Below are 14,348 nucleotides of genomic sequence, written 5' to 3'. Positions count from 1 at the left end.
TTCCAGGCAAGTTCTTTGTTTATCATGAGGTAAGCCCCAACCAGGTCTCTTTGTGCCCACCTACTATGGCATAATGTCCCATGAGATAGCCAACCCCTAACCTCCTGCCACACAAGAACAAGTCTAGTTTCACCCCCCACCCCTATCTCCCACCTCCCCAAGGTCTCCCTTAAAATCAGTGCTGGTCTCCTGCATTGTACCACTTCAATGACTTTTCATCTCTTGAAGAATCTTTAGGCCTTGTATTCATGGTATGCTCACCGCATAAGCCTTTAGTTCCTATGGTTCTGTTGGAAGGCAAACCAAATTCCAACACAATGATGCCCGTGCTACGATACCACTGAATAGTAACACCAGCTGGGGTTCCAATCAGGTACATTGCTCCAGTGTCCTGTATGTGGAAGCCTAATTTTGTGAAGGGGAGTCGAGCAGGTCGAGAGTTTACAGTTGTCTGTAAATAAAATAAATACAACTATAAACTTTTCAAACAATGTACAACCCATTGAATAATTATACATTTTTATTAACCAATATAAATATGTATTTACAGTATTTAAGCTGCAATGCCATCTAGACCTTGCCTTTTAGTCTGTGTTCAGACAAGCTAACTGGAGTCAAAATACTTAATTTTCAAAATTAAGTAGCAAATTATGAACACACTTCTTGCCGAGGCTCACCAGGAATCAGTATGAGGCTCTTCAAACCTAATTCACATAGTACTCAAAAACAGGCAGAGACTGCAGACTTTCATACCTTTGATTGGGTTATAGTTAAATTCAAATCTTAAAGGTGTTTAATTCGCTGTGTCAAACTTTTCCCAGCTCAAGCGCAGTCCTGCAGACCCTGTCCACCCCTAGTTGTCCCCTCTGCTCACCTTCCTTCCAGATTCACTTTCAACTTGATCACCCTTCTCCTAATTCCTTTGGTTCTTGCTCTCGGTCACCTTCCATGTCACAACCTCCAAATTGTCTAATTACTCTGCTCCTTGTTACCTTCTTTTCCAGTCAGCCCCTGTCCTGATCAGTTTCTATTCCATTCCAATCTCCTGAACACCACCTTTTCCCAGACATTCCCCTCCCAATTACTTCCTCTCCCATTTGCTAACCTCCCACTTGACATCTCCAGTCACCACCCTTCACCATTGCCATCTTTTGCAGTTATCCCTGTCCTATTTAACCTCTTTTCCCAGCTAAGCTGTACTTCAAACACCTCCTTTCTCAGTACCTCCCATCAATTGCCTTCCTTCTCTCCAGTTGTTTGCTTTCTTAGTTGCATACTACCCCACGTGTCTTTCTCAGTCAACCATGACTAATTACATTCTCTCCTGTTTGCTCCTTTTTAATCATCTTCCTTCCTCAGTTCCAAGGAGAATAACTCCAATTTCTCCAGTTGATCCATATAAATAAAGTTCTCCATGTCCAGATTCCTTTTCGTAAATTTCTTCTATACTCTTTGCAAACCCTTTACATCTTTCCTAAAGTGCAGCACCCAGAACTGTCCATAATACTTCAGTATCAACCCAACCAATGTTTTGTAAAGATTCACTATGATTTCCCTCAATCTTCTTCCTTCCCAGCCACCTTCCTCAAGAATTTCAAAGCCACTGCTCTAGAAAACAGTCCGGGACTGCCCAATGAATCCACCCATTCAGGACTGGGAATTGTTCCCTCTACCCAATTGTTCTGGAATGCCAATATTGGCCCAGCTTTTGAGGCAAAAGGAACATACAAGTGCTTCTGTTTTATCAAGAGCATCGTAATTTATGATTGCTTAACTCTAAGAATCATATTCCTGAGAGCTGGGAGAGTAAATGTTGTGAAATAAATAAAAAGAAAATCATGAAATGATCAAACATCACAAGAAAGGCAAAGACAATTTATTATTTATATGGGTGATTTTGTCTAGATAATATATTCATTTTGCGTCTGTAACTTATTAGTAATAGCAGTAGTAAATTAATAAAATGAATGCAAAAGTGATTAGCAATTGTACTTAAATTTTGTCAGTCTCACACTCACCAGTCTTTCAAGTCGATCGATGAGAACTCTGTGGTTATGTGAGGTTATGTTCAGCTTTTTAAAGCATAATCCAGAGTTTCCTCCAGGCACCTTAATGGCAAAAGCAATGAGACTGGGTGAACAAAATTACAAAAACAAATACCCTACGTTGATAATAACTTGAAATGAGCAATATCAAAATTTGGTTAAAATAATTGTCATTTACTTACAGGACGCCTTATAGAATTGGCACTCTGCAATTAATAAAAGTATTTTTCAGAAACACTTCAATGAATACGTTCCACCAATCAGTGAATAGCTTTCATTAGATAATAAAACATAGTTTAAAATACTATTTCTTAATAATTAATTTAAAACAAGAATATATAAATTACAAGCAGCAGTAGACCATATGGCATCATAAGCCTGTTCTAACATTGAATAGGACCATGGCTGATCCAATCTTTGCCTCAGCTCTACTTTCTTGCCTGCCCAACCCAATAGGTTAACTGGTTTCTCTTTCCACAGATGCTGCTTTGCTGCTTGACTGGTTGAGTTCTTCTAGCATTTTCTGCTTTGTTAACCCACAACTCCCCTGTTGATCAGAACTCTGTGTCTTATTGCATATACTCAATGATTCAGCCTCCACAGCTCTCTGGGGTTAAGAACTGCAAAGATTCATGACATTTAGTGAGAAGAAATTCCTCCTCACCATCTTTAATGACTGACTTCTTATTTTGAAACAAGGGCCTCTAATTCTGGATTCCCCCACGAGGAAAAACATCCTCTCAGCATCTATACTATCTACCACCTTGATTGTTCAGTAAGGAACCTCTCCTTGTTCTGAACTCCAATGAGTATAGGTCTTTCTAAACTCTAATGAGTAAAGGCCCAACTTGGTCAATTTTTCTTCATACGACAATGTCTTTATCTCGGGAATCAATCTAGTGAACTTTCCATGATCTGCCGCCAATGTAAGTGTATCCCTTCTTAAATAAGGAAACCAAAATTATTTGCAGTACTCCAGCTGCGGTTATACCAACACCTTGACCAGTTGTAGCAAGACTTCCCTGAGGGGTTTTAAACTCCATCCCCATCCAATAATGGCCAATTTTCCATTTGCCTCGTACATGATTTGTTGTGTCTGCAAATATTCTGTATTTCAAGTACAAGGACAGGCAGATTCCTTTGTACAGCAGCATTCTGTAGTCTCTTTCCATTTAAACAACATTCTGTTTTTCTATTTCTTGGTGAAAACCTCATATTTCCTCACTTTATACTCCAACTGCCAAATTTTTGCCCACTCACTTAACAGCTACAAAGATACTCTTAATAACACTAATGATGAATAACATATCATTTTGGAAACACTGGTGGCAGTTGCTAAAATAACTTAATGCACTGTTTTTTAATGAAAGTTCTAAATTTTCTTTCAGTGTTAGATTCTAGCTTTAGAAAAGTGATTAGTTACCTCACGGGTTGGACACTGTTCAATGTGAGCAACAATAGTTTCCTGTGGTAACAGAGTCAGTACATAGGCTGCAGCATCATAAACTCCTACATCATTGCCATCGAATGTAATGATGTGTAGGTCAGAGAACATTGAGCAGCGACCTGACAAAGTAAATTTTTTAAAAATAATTATTTTAGTTAAAAAATTGTAAAATATAGAATTTTATTTTTATTGGACTATTGTAAACTTAATGGGGGACCTGTGGTGCAGTTTCCAAGCTAGGAAAAGAGTAAATAGGAGCAAAGATTTATTACATTAGGTCTCTAGCCACACTGAGTTACCCCAGACTGAGTTTTCCTGTGGCTTGCCAAAATGGCATAGTACAGAGGCTCCACCTCACCTCACCTCACCTATGAAGTGGCACAGCAGTTACTACCTCACAGCTCCAGTGACCTGGGTTCAATCCTAACTTTGCTGTCTGTGTGGAGTTTGCATGCTCTGTGACTGTATAGGTTTCTGCTGGGTGCTCCCACATCTCAAATGAGGGGCTGAAAGGTTAATTGGCTATGTAAATTATCACTTAGTGTGAGCAAGTGGCAAAGAATCAAAAGTGAGTTGATGGGAATGTGAGAGAGAAAATGTTAGAGATGAAAAGGGAAATGAGGAAAGTGGAGTGGCCCTGCTTCTGTAGGAGCCAGCATGGAATTGATGGGCTAAATATACTCCTTTATTTGTAATACCCAAGGGAAAAAGAAAGGGTCTGACCGAGGGCAAGGCTGGAGATAAAGTTTTGGGTTCTATCAAAGGTATCATTGATTTTAATGTCGTTAAATGTCTCTGAAATTCAGGCATTAAAATACTATTAAAATCCAAGGAAATAATTTATAATTAAAAGTTACTATTCCTTATAAAACTAAGAGTTAACTAAAAAAACAACTCATTGATTAAACACATTAAACCAGAGTTAAATAACTGTTTTTATCTCCTGATAACCAGGGCTATAATCCCCAATGAAAAGCAATATTGTATTGGATCCCTGTGCCGGCTCTGACCTGGTGTAGGATTCAAAAGGCAACCCCATAATGTAATGCTGGGAATCTCAGCAAGACTGGCCTCCGCTGATGGACCCCATGTACTGTGCAGTGGCAAACCAAGTGACAGATTTCGTGCTCAGTGACTCCTACACCTTTACATTTAGAATCAGTGACGCTACAATCAAATAAACTGAAATATTTAAAATTGGAACAGATGAGCAAACAAACACACAATAACAGGGAAAAAATGTTGTAATGATCTGATGAAAGGTCATTGACCTGAAACATCAATTCCATTTCTCTCTCCACAGATGCTGCTCCAGCATTTTGTCTTTTTTTATTTCAGATTTCCAGCATCTGTGGATTTTTGGCTTTTCAATTTCAGGAATGAATGTACTTGTTCTATGTTATATTTGTGCATTTTCTGTTGCATCTTGTTATCTGTGATAAGGTTTTCTGTAAGTATATTGCCTAATATGGTGCAGCACAAATCCAAAACCAGCACTCACATGGACACTCCCATTGTGGACAGCACCTGTCACTGTTGATTTGGACAGGCATTCCCAGAAAACCACAACTTGGCTGTGTCACATTAAAAGGGCACTGGAAGAAATAACACAGAATTGAAAAGAATATCAGAAGATATATATAGGGCATTCACTAAGCAAAATTAAGTAATGCTTGGTAAGACAGTTACTGAGTTGTGACAAATCTGTTGCAATGTTTTGTTTCAAATACAAATCAGCATTTGACGAATAATCATGGCACTTTGGTTCAAAAGATGGAATTATCGTAAATATTAGAGAGCTATGCCCCTATAATTAATGGCATCTTTTGCTCACTGCATTTGTTTCATCAAACCTAAACTCACAGTTAAAGACCAAATCACTTTAGGGTGGAGAGAAGAGTATAAAGCAAAAACTCCAGGTCCTATATATTCTAATGTGTACCTCAACTATTTTATGCACTACACAATAGAATTATGTTGAAAACCAAATTCTGTGCATGGATTGCCCCATCTGGAAACTGTGGCCAACTCCTGCAAACATATGATGATTGGAAGTGCTAAGAGCCCTCGACCAATACACAATGCATGATTGACATCACTCATATGATTTTCTACTGCAAAAATGCAACCTGTGAGTGACTGCAGGAGCAGGACTTACCCGGAGTGTGGTAGCTTGTTCCTGCATTGATTGAAAGGGTTTGGCTAGAGTTGGGACACCACTGATAAATTTGCCAGTGAAGGCCATTCCTCCATGATGCCTCTGTGGTCACAAGATCACAAGATAAAGGAGCAGAAGTAGGCCATTTGGCCCATCGAGTCTGCTCCGCCACTTCACCTTCTTCAAGGTTAGTGGAACAATGTCCTATTGGGCATAGGAGATGTGTGGTGAATGCTCCCGCCCTCACCCAACCCATGGCCATCGCCATCACACACTCCACCATTTGAGGACAAACCTGCATGAAAAGAGACTTCACTATTTAAAGTGTGGGTTCTGCCTTAAGAGCAGATATTTGCAGAGGCAAGGCGACACTTGAGCTTATTGTGTGACTTGAATGTAACCTCACATGCATGACCCAGGAATTACAATTCTAACATCTACATGGCACTACATGTAGTATGTATTAGAAAATTGCTCCCCCACTCAATCAAAACTAAGGCTATTGCCTTGTATATTATTTTTACATGTTGAACAATTTCTATTCACAGGAGTTTAGTCTTGGAATAGCCATAGAAAATGGTGAATGAGGTTGAATCTAGAAATGCAAGACCATGCCTGCCATCACAGAGTTAAAAACTGCAATAATTAAAACAATACAAGACTGTGGGGAATATTATTAACCTCAGCTTAAATCATACATCTATATTCATGTCACTGCATATGAAGTTGGTGAAAGACCAAGGTTGGATCTTCAATTTATCATCCCAGAATAAAACTTGCATTACCTGTTTTTAAACTATCCAATTTTCAGGTCAATTGACTACAAGGCAAATAAAATTCAGATGCTTTCTCTATTAGGCAGCTGATTCTTATGCCAGTTATTTTAATTGGACTTTAATTGAGAATCAACTCTTTGGCAGACTTTAAATCCAAGCAACCCAAAGACAAACTGAATCCATCAGAGGCTTATAGATGGTAAAGACTGAGAGGCCAAGAATGTTCATAAACAAAGGAAGGAGTATAATAAGTGGTAGTGGAAACTGGACAGACTTAAAGAAGATGAAGTATCTATACTCTTTAATGTATTAGCAACGTCACAAAGGTTTTGCATGTTAGTATGCACTAAGGTATACAATGGAATTATTGACTAAAGATTGGGTAAGTGATCAGGCATACACGTTCTGATGCTAAATGGCCTCCTTCTATGTTGTGAGAAAAATATGAAAAATGTTATGAAATATGAGGCATTCAAATAGCAAAGTCTATCCTGTTTAACTCTCAAATCATTATTTTTTCTAATATCATGGTGAGAGATCTGTAGATATTCAAGTTTTTCCCTTTAGGACATTAATTGAATCTCTATGCATTGAATAAATGCTTTCTCTTCCGGACTGGGTAGAAAAAACTGTTTTATGATGAACTTAATGATATATTTTGAGCCAAATCCTAAATAAATGAATAAGGACCTTACAAAAACAAAGCTCCCCTTCTTGAAGAAATGTATGGTCAGGGTTAATATGTAGCAATTTCTTGGATTATTCAAACTATTCAAGCATTATGCAATCACTTACTTCACTTAGTACATCTATCTCATTGAAAAGAAAGTGTGACTTTTAGTCTTCCCACTAAAGGCCTTGGACATTGGTTTCCAGCCAAGATAACTCTGCAAAATCCTTCTCACTAACATTTGGGAATGTGCCAAAACCTTCTATCGATTAGTCGTGCAAAACCCTTGCAAATTCATGCTTGCAGAATCAGCAACATCCCACATTACTCCCTCACCATCTCTGGGTATGTCCTGCTCCACTGAGAGCACAATCCACCAGTGGGAGTAACACAGTCATGAGGATGAGAACCAGAAAGTCCACATGATCAACTCTCCATCCACTGAAAGACTCAAGACATCTGGTCAAAGTGGGGTAAAGGAATCTGCTCTTGAAACTATCCACTAGTTCCTCCCATTGATGAGTCAGTGCTCCTCCATGTTGACCACTATTTCAAGAGAGACCCAAGGTCGTGAGGACATAGGATATAGTCTGTGTTGGAGACTTCAATGACCATCACTTAGATCATCTCAGTAGCGTCTCTAGTAACCAAGATGACTGACCTAAAGGACATGGCTGTCAGAGCGGGGCTGTGATAGCTGGTTAAAATTCTGGAGCACCCTACCTCACCAGACTACTTTCACCACACAGACTGCAGCTCACCACCACCTTCTCATGGGATGGGCAAAACATGCTGATCTTGTGTGTGATGCCCACAGCTCAGTAATTAACAAAAAAATCAGAGTTTTCTAATGTAAATTTGCCTGCCTAAGTATACGACTTGCATCTGTCCAAGTTACTCTATACATTGGTTGGGCACTTCTTTTAAGGAAGCATAAAACTGGCAGGAAAATATCCTCCTGAGAAGAAGCTTCAGTGATGTTGAATGATAGTAATATATCCTGGCATGATGATACTCATGTGAAAAAAGACTAAAGGCTAAATACCAGATAACTGGTTGGGGGGAGCAATTATCATTGGGAGGGATAATGAGGGGAGCAATGTCAAGTACCTAGGTGCACAAGTTCAAAGATCTATGACTCTATGTTTGAAAGTAGCAGCACAGGTAAATAACATGCAAAGGCGGCATATGGGATACCGGCCTTCATCAGTCAGGTGTTGAATACAAGAGCAGGGAGGGGATGCTCCAACTTTATAAAACATTGGTCAGGCCTCGGCTGGAGTATTGTGCACTTCTGGTCACCGCACTACAGGAAAGATAGCCTGAAGAGGGTGCAGAGGGGGTAGACTGCAGGAAACTTTGCTCCATATCAGAGGTAGATAAAACTAAAGAACATAGATTCAAAGTAAGGATAAGAGATTTAGAGGGAATCTAAGGGGACCTCTTTCATCCAAAGAGTGAAATGGAATGCACTGCCTGAGAGAGTGGTGGAGGAAGAGTCACTAATAGTATTTGAGTGTCTAGATGAGCTCTTGAATCACCTAGGCATAGAGGTAATGGGCCTAGTGCTGGAAGAGGAGATTAATTATGGATGGCTGCCCACTGGTGGGTGAGGATGTGGTGGGCAGAACATCCTGTTTGCATGCTGTATGACTCTATGATGGAGAAAGAAATATCTATTTTTCTTCTGAAGGGAACATATCAAACGATAAATGCCTACTAATACAGGTCTTCCCCAGGTTAAGAACCTTTGACTTATGCATAGCCCCTACATACAAAGGAGCATTTCGGAGACTGGCTTGATGGATTTGTTGGCAGCTGCAGACATCTTCTGCCGTGTGGGAACACAGCTTGTGGCAATATCTGAATGGCTGAGTTAACTGCCCTGGTTTAACTACACCCCGCCTATTTTTTTATTTCAATATATTGCCAGGTGGCAGATCTTCCAATTTACAAACTCTCGGGTTATGAACAGTTCTCAGGAACGGAACCCTGATGTAACCTGGGGAGGACCTGTATGAGCTAATATTAAAAAATTACAAGTTTATTCAAATTTCCAACAAGCACTTAAAGAATCCTAGCAATTTTTTAGTTTTTAATTTTATAGGTTTTGTTCAAGGAAAAGAAAGTTAAATATGCTCCTACTGTGCACAGTGTTGGAGTCACTGATGGTGGTTCGGTTTGAGAATAAGAGGGTATCGTTGAGATACCAAATGTAACTGTTGCTTCTGGCTGAGGACTAGTTGAAGCTGCAGAAATAGATGCTGTCAGAGTAGAAGGAGGAGTCAGTGATGCAGTGGACAGTTCTGATGTGGCTTTCTCCTGAACACTCGTAGATGAAGCTGAAACTGGGGAAGCTGGTGTTGTTTCAAGGGTGACGTGCATTTCTGGAGTGAGGGTGGTTGTCCTGCTCATGGTGACTGGTGCTACAGACTGGCTGGTAATCTCCTCTGTTGTGATTTCAGACTTCTCTGCTGTTGACTGTTGACTCAATGTAGCTGTTGTGCTTTCAATGGATGTACTATACTGAGTCTTCATAACTTCTGGCAGAACAGTAGTTTCTGCAACATGTGTTGAGGAAGTAATCACTTCAGATCTGTTGCTAGCAGATATGGTTCGAAAAGCTGTACTTGTGGAAGGTGGCATCTTTTCAGTAGTGTAAATGGAAGTTCTAAGCTGGGCTGGAACCGCTGTTATCCCATTTGTTGTTCTGGTACTCCTGACAGAAGTTAGCGTGGTCTTTGTAGAACTTAAAATTGAAAGCTCCGTGGATGTAAAAGATGTTGTGTGAGCTGATGTAGGGGTAGTTACCAGGGGTTTTGAGGTAACTGTTCTCATTGTTGAAAGAGCTGGCAATGGGCCAGTAATGGAAGTTGTTAACTCTCTTACTATTGGAGTCATTGGTGTGGTGGGTGATCTGTATGCTGCTTCTGTTGTTGTAGGTGTTAGATAAGGTAAATCTGTTGCGGTTACATTGATACCTGTTAGAAAATAAACAATGAATATATCATTAATTGTTACAAGTACTACAGTCAAACCCATAATCTTTATTGCTTTCACTGAAGTTGCCATTATTTCCCTACTTTCATTGTTAGAAAAGGAATCTTATATTCTTGTGGTTTTTTTCCCCTTTATGCATTATGGATCTAGTGACATCTTTAGATCTAAACTATTTTAACATGTTAGGCATTAATTTAAATATAAGTATTATTAGTTATAAGAACTGTATAGTTTGAATTAGTTTTAGTTTTGCTTCATCATGGTTAATATTTCTATGACAATATCAAGCCAATGACCTGAATCACTAAGACTTAATAAATTAAAAATAAGGAAGACTTGCATTTATATAGCAATTTTCACATTCTGTTCAGACATCCTAAAGCAGTTCACAGCCAGTAAAGTACTTTGGTGCTGTAGTTGTAAAATGGGAAATGTGATAGCCTATTTACATATAGTGTTCACACAAACAGCAATGCAATGATGCTCAGATTATCTATTCCAGTAATGCAGATTGAGTGATAAACATTGGCAAGGACACAAGGATACATCTCTTCTGCTTTTCATTGAAGTAGCGACATCTTACAGACCAGACAATGTTTCATCAGAAAGGTGACACTTCTGATGACAAAGCATTACCTAAGTACTGTATGGATGAAGGGTCTTGACCCAAAACGTCGACTATCCATTCCCCTCTAGAGATGCTGCTTGACCCATTGGGTTCCTTCTGCATCTTGTGTGTTGCATCCAGATTCCCGCATCTGCATCTCTTGTGCCTCCCTAACTACTGTACATAATCTCAGTCCCCAGGAGTGGAACTTGAAGCCACAAACTTCTAACTCAGAGGCAAGAGTACTACCAATCAAACCACAGCTGAAGAAAAATAAGTTTCTTGCTTTGTATCTACGTTCTGAGTGAATTGACATTGAGAAAGTGGAGCATTCAGTGGAAATAGGAGGAACAATTCAAAGCATTAACATTAAGGGATAATATAAATGGCCTAGAAATATTAAATACTTATTAGTGAAGATTTTCATTGTGTCTTTCATCCCTCACCTTAATAAATAATAACCAAGGAAATGGAAATGATTTCAATAAACCGAGACACTCACAGTCCTCTGGATGAACACATCGGAGTGTGACTTCATCAAATAGCATGTCCTTTGGGCAATGTGCCATACATCCCTCTACCCTGCGTGATAAAAAAATATAATGGTTTATTTCTTCTTTGAGAACAAGAACAGAAGAAAGTAGAAGCCGGAGTAGCCCAGTCAGCCCCATGAGCCTGCTCTGCCATTCAATATGATCACAATGATCAGCACCAGGCTTCAGACCCTCTTCTGTGACAGTCCCTATAACCTTAAATTCCCTGATCTTTCAAAAACCATTCTACTTCCTCTTTAAATACCTCCATTGATCTAGCCTCCACAGCCCTCCGGGGTCTAAAAAAAAATTCCCACACCCTTCAGTTTTAAATGACCATCTCCTTATCCTGTAACCATGCCCCCTCATTCAAGACTTTCCTACTAGTAGAACCACTCAACATCTACCCTGTCCTGCCCCTTTAGTATCTCATATTTCAAAAAATCTCCTCTCATTCATCTAAACCTTGACCAATGGGTCCACTATCTCTGCGGCCACTTCCTTTAAAACCCTTGGGTGTAAGGGATTGGACAAGATCCTTGTACTTTCTCTGCTTTTCTCCTTGATCTCTCCAGACCTTCCAACTGCAGAGGAGAGAGAGCAGGTGGTTAAGCTGCTTATATGCCTCAATCATTTGGCAACTACTGCGAGGGGAAAAAGTCTCATGGACATTTTCTTCTTCCACTTTTCTTCAGGGGAAGTTTGGCTCTGCTCAACTTTTCCCTGCAACAACAACATTGACATTCAGAACTCCCAAAGACTGCAATAACCCACACATCACCGAACCATGCATTCCAGGGTGCTCCGATAAGCCAACCAATCTACCACCTTCAGAATCAAGATCGGTTAATGATTACTCCTCCATAATGTGAAACAGCAAGGTTTATGTAAATAGATGTAAGAAAATACAGTTATTAATCAAAAATAAAAGCAGACTATAAACAAGATACTTGGCGGCATTTGTGGACAGAGAAACCGAGTTAACAGATTGCATTGACCTGAATTTTGCATCTCTTTCCACAATTCTTCCCCAGAGTTGCTGATTATTTCTGGCATTATCTGTTATAATTTGTGATTTTATTACATTACAATATTTTCCCCATAGATATATAATTTGTTCTTTTACCCTTCCCATAGGCAGTTATAACTAGGAATGTATTTCAATGTATTACATTAAATCTTAGCTATTTCTTGAATATAAAACTTCATCTGACATCTGAGAAATAGCAATATGAATCACAGCACAGCAGCAAAATGTGCCATCTGGTGGTGAGGTAACAAATTGCATGACTTATTTGATAGTCCCTCAGGATTGAAGATAGCTTGTTTCTATTCCAATTCTGTTGGTTCTGAGGAGGGTGCAGAGTCTTATGTGGGATCCATAGGCTCTACTCCAGGTTGGGCAAGTGATATTTGATGAAGAGGATGGGTGGTTTTTTTTGGGATATCATGCACTCCTCCTGCTGTGTGCAGATGCCCTCTAAGTGCTTCCACCCTAGACACTCGAGGTTCTCAGCACCTTCCTGGATTCTCCCCCATTTTGAGCGGTCACAGACTAGGGATTCCAAAGAAATGGAAAGGATGTTATATTTTTTCAAGCAGACTTTGAGGATATCTTTTATCCTCTGTCTTCCTGAAAATCTCTCTCCATAATGGAGCTCAAGTAGAGTGTTGGGAGTCTGGTGTCAGGTATAGGGGTGATATGGTTGAGCATGGTCAAAGCCTCAGTGTTGAGTACAATAACTTGGGGGAGGACACTGAAATCAATTTGCCTATCCTGATAATTATTTTGGAGGACTTTGTGGAGACAGGGATATAATACTACTTCAGTGGTTCGAGGTGCTTACTGTAGGTTGTCGATGTGTCTGAAGCATATAGGATGGCAGGGATCACTGCTACCCACTAACCATGAGCTTGCTGCTAGGTTTGACGTCTTGGTCTTTGAATATCCTTTTCCTCACTCAACTGAGCACTGTCCTGGCACACTGGAGGCAGTGGAGCATTTTCCCATCAGCGTCTGCCTACTAAGGGTAGATTAGTAGAGGATCTATATCCATTGGATGCTGAGTCTCAGGGGTCACTGCTGATCATAGCCCATGAGTTTTCTGCCAAGTCTGAGGTCTTGATCTTCAAATATCCTTTTTTCCAATTGACCAGAGGCCGTGCTGGTACATTGATGATTATATTCGCCAATACCTTTAATGTCTGCCCTGGCCAAGAGTGGTTACCAAAATATACAAGTAAATAGTTCCCTGAAAGTGATGGAGGCAGACAGGGTGGTGAAGAAGGTGTTTGGTGTGCTTGCCCTCATTAGTCAGGGCACTGAGTAGAAGAGTTGGGGTGTCATGTTACAGCTGTACAGGACATTAGTGAGACTGCACCTAGAATATTGAGTACAGTTCTGGTCACCTAGTATAGAAAGGCTATCCTTAAGTTGGAAAGGGTGCTGAAAAGAATCACATGGATGTTGCCGGGACTGGACAGCTTGAGCTGCAAGGAGAGACTGGATATGCTGGGGCTGTTTACCCTAGAGCATAGGAGGCTGAGGGGTGAAATTTGAGGTTTATAAAATCATGGGGGGCATAGACAAGGTGAATGATCACAGTCCTTTATCCCTTGGTAGGGGAGTCTAAAACTACAGGGCATAGGCTTAAGGTGAGAGGGGAAAGATTTATAGGGGAACCGAGGGGAAACTTTATCACACAATGGATGGTAGGTATTTGGAACATGCTGCCAGAGGAAGTGGTAGAGGTGGGTACAATTACAATGTTTAATAGACATTTGGACAAGTACATGGATAGGAAAGGCTTAGAGGTATATGGACCAAATGCATGCAAATGGGACTAACTCAGGAAGGCACCTTGACTGGTATGGACAAGTTGGGCTGAAGGGCTCATTTCCATGCTGTATAACTCCATGGCTCTTCACAATTTGCAGACTCTTGCCATGAACCTTTACTGTTGGTGGGCGATGTGATGAGGGGCAAACTGTTCGAGGACCTCTATCTTGCACACATTGAGGGCAAGGCCTATCCTCTTGACAACAAGTCAATGACGGCTTGGAATTCTGTCTCTAAGCATACACAAACCCAGGCACCACTGCATTGTTCAGC

At 40.2% G+C, this 14,348-nt stretch overlaps 1 protein-coding gene across 1 annotated transcript in view; it reads right to left on the bottom strand.

Annotated features, from left to right (window-relative positions):
* otogl (otogelin-like) overlaps window positions 1-14,348 on the bottom strand; it is a 117,066-nt gene that overhangs the window by 27,983 nt on the left and 74,735 nt on the right. Inside the window, exons 34-41 of the mRNA XM_052030706.1 lie at window positions 11,206-11,285; window positions 9,242-10,077; window positions 5,651-5,752; window positions 4,994-5,087; window positions 3,469-3,611; window positions 2,228-2,251; window positions 2,019-2,108; window positions 262-451 (exon numbers count right to left, since the gene is read on the bottom strand). Coding sequence (XP_051886666.1) covers window positions 262-451; window positions 2,019-2,108; window positions 2,228-2,251; window positions 3,469-3,611; window positions 4,994-5,087; window positions 5,651-5,752; window positions 9,242-10,077; window positions 11,206-11,285 — 1,559 coding nt within the window. The remainder of the gene's footprint in view (window positions 1-261; window positions 452-2,018; window positions 2,109-2,227; window positions 2,252-3,468; window positions 3,612-4,993; window positions 5,088-5,650; window positions 5,753-9,241; window positions 10,078-11,205; window positions 11,286-14,348) is intronic.

The sequence above is a fragment of the Pristis pectinata genome, chromosome 15 (genome assembly GCF_009764475.1).
Source record: "Pristis pectinata isolate sPriPec2 chromosome 15, sPriPec2.1.pri, whole genome shotgun sequence".
Lineage (NCBI taxonomy): Eukaryota > Metazoa > Chordata > Chondrichthyes > Rhinopristiformes > Pristidae > Pristis > Pristis pectinata.
The sequence above is the reverse complement of the archived record's forward strand: the minus strand, read 5'-3'. Positions and strand labels throughout refer to the sequence as shown.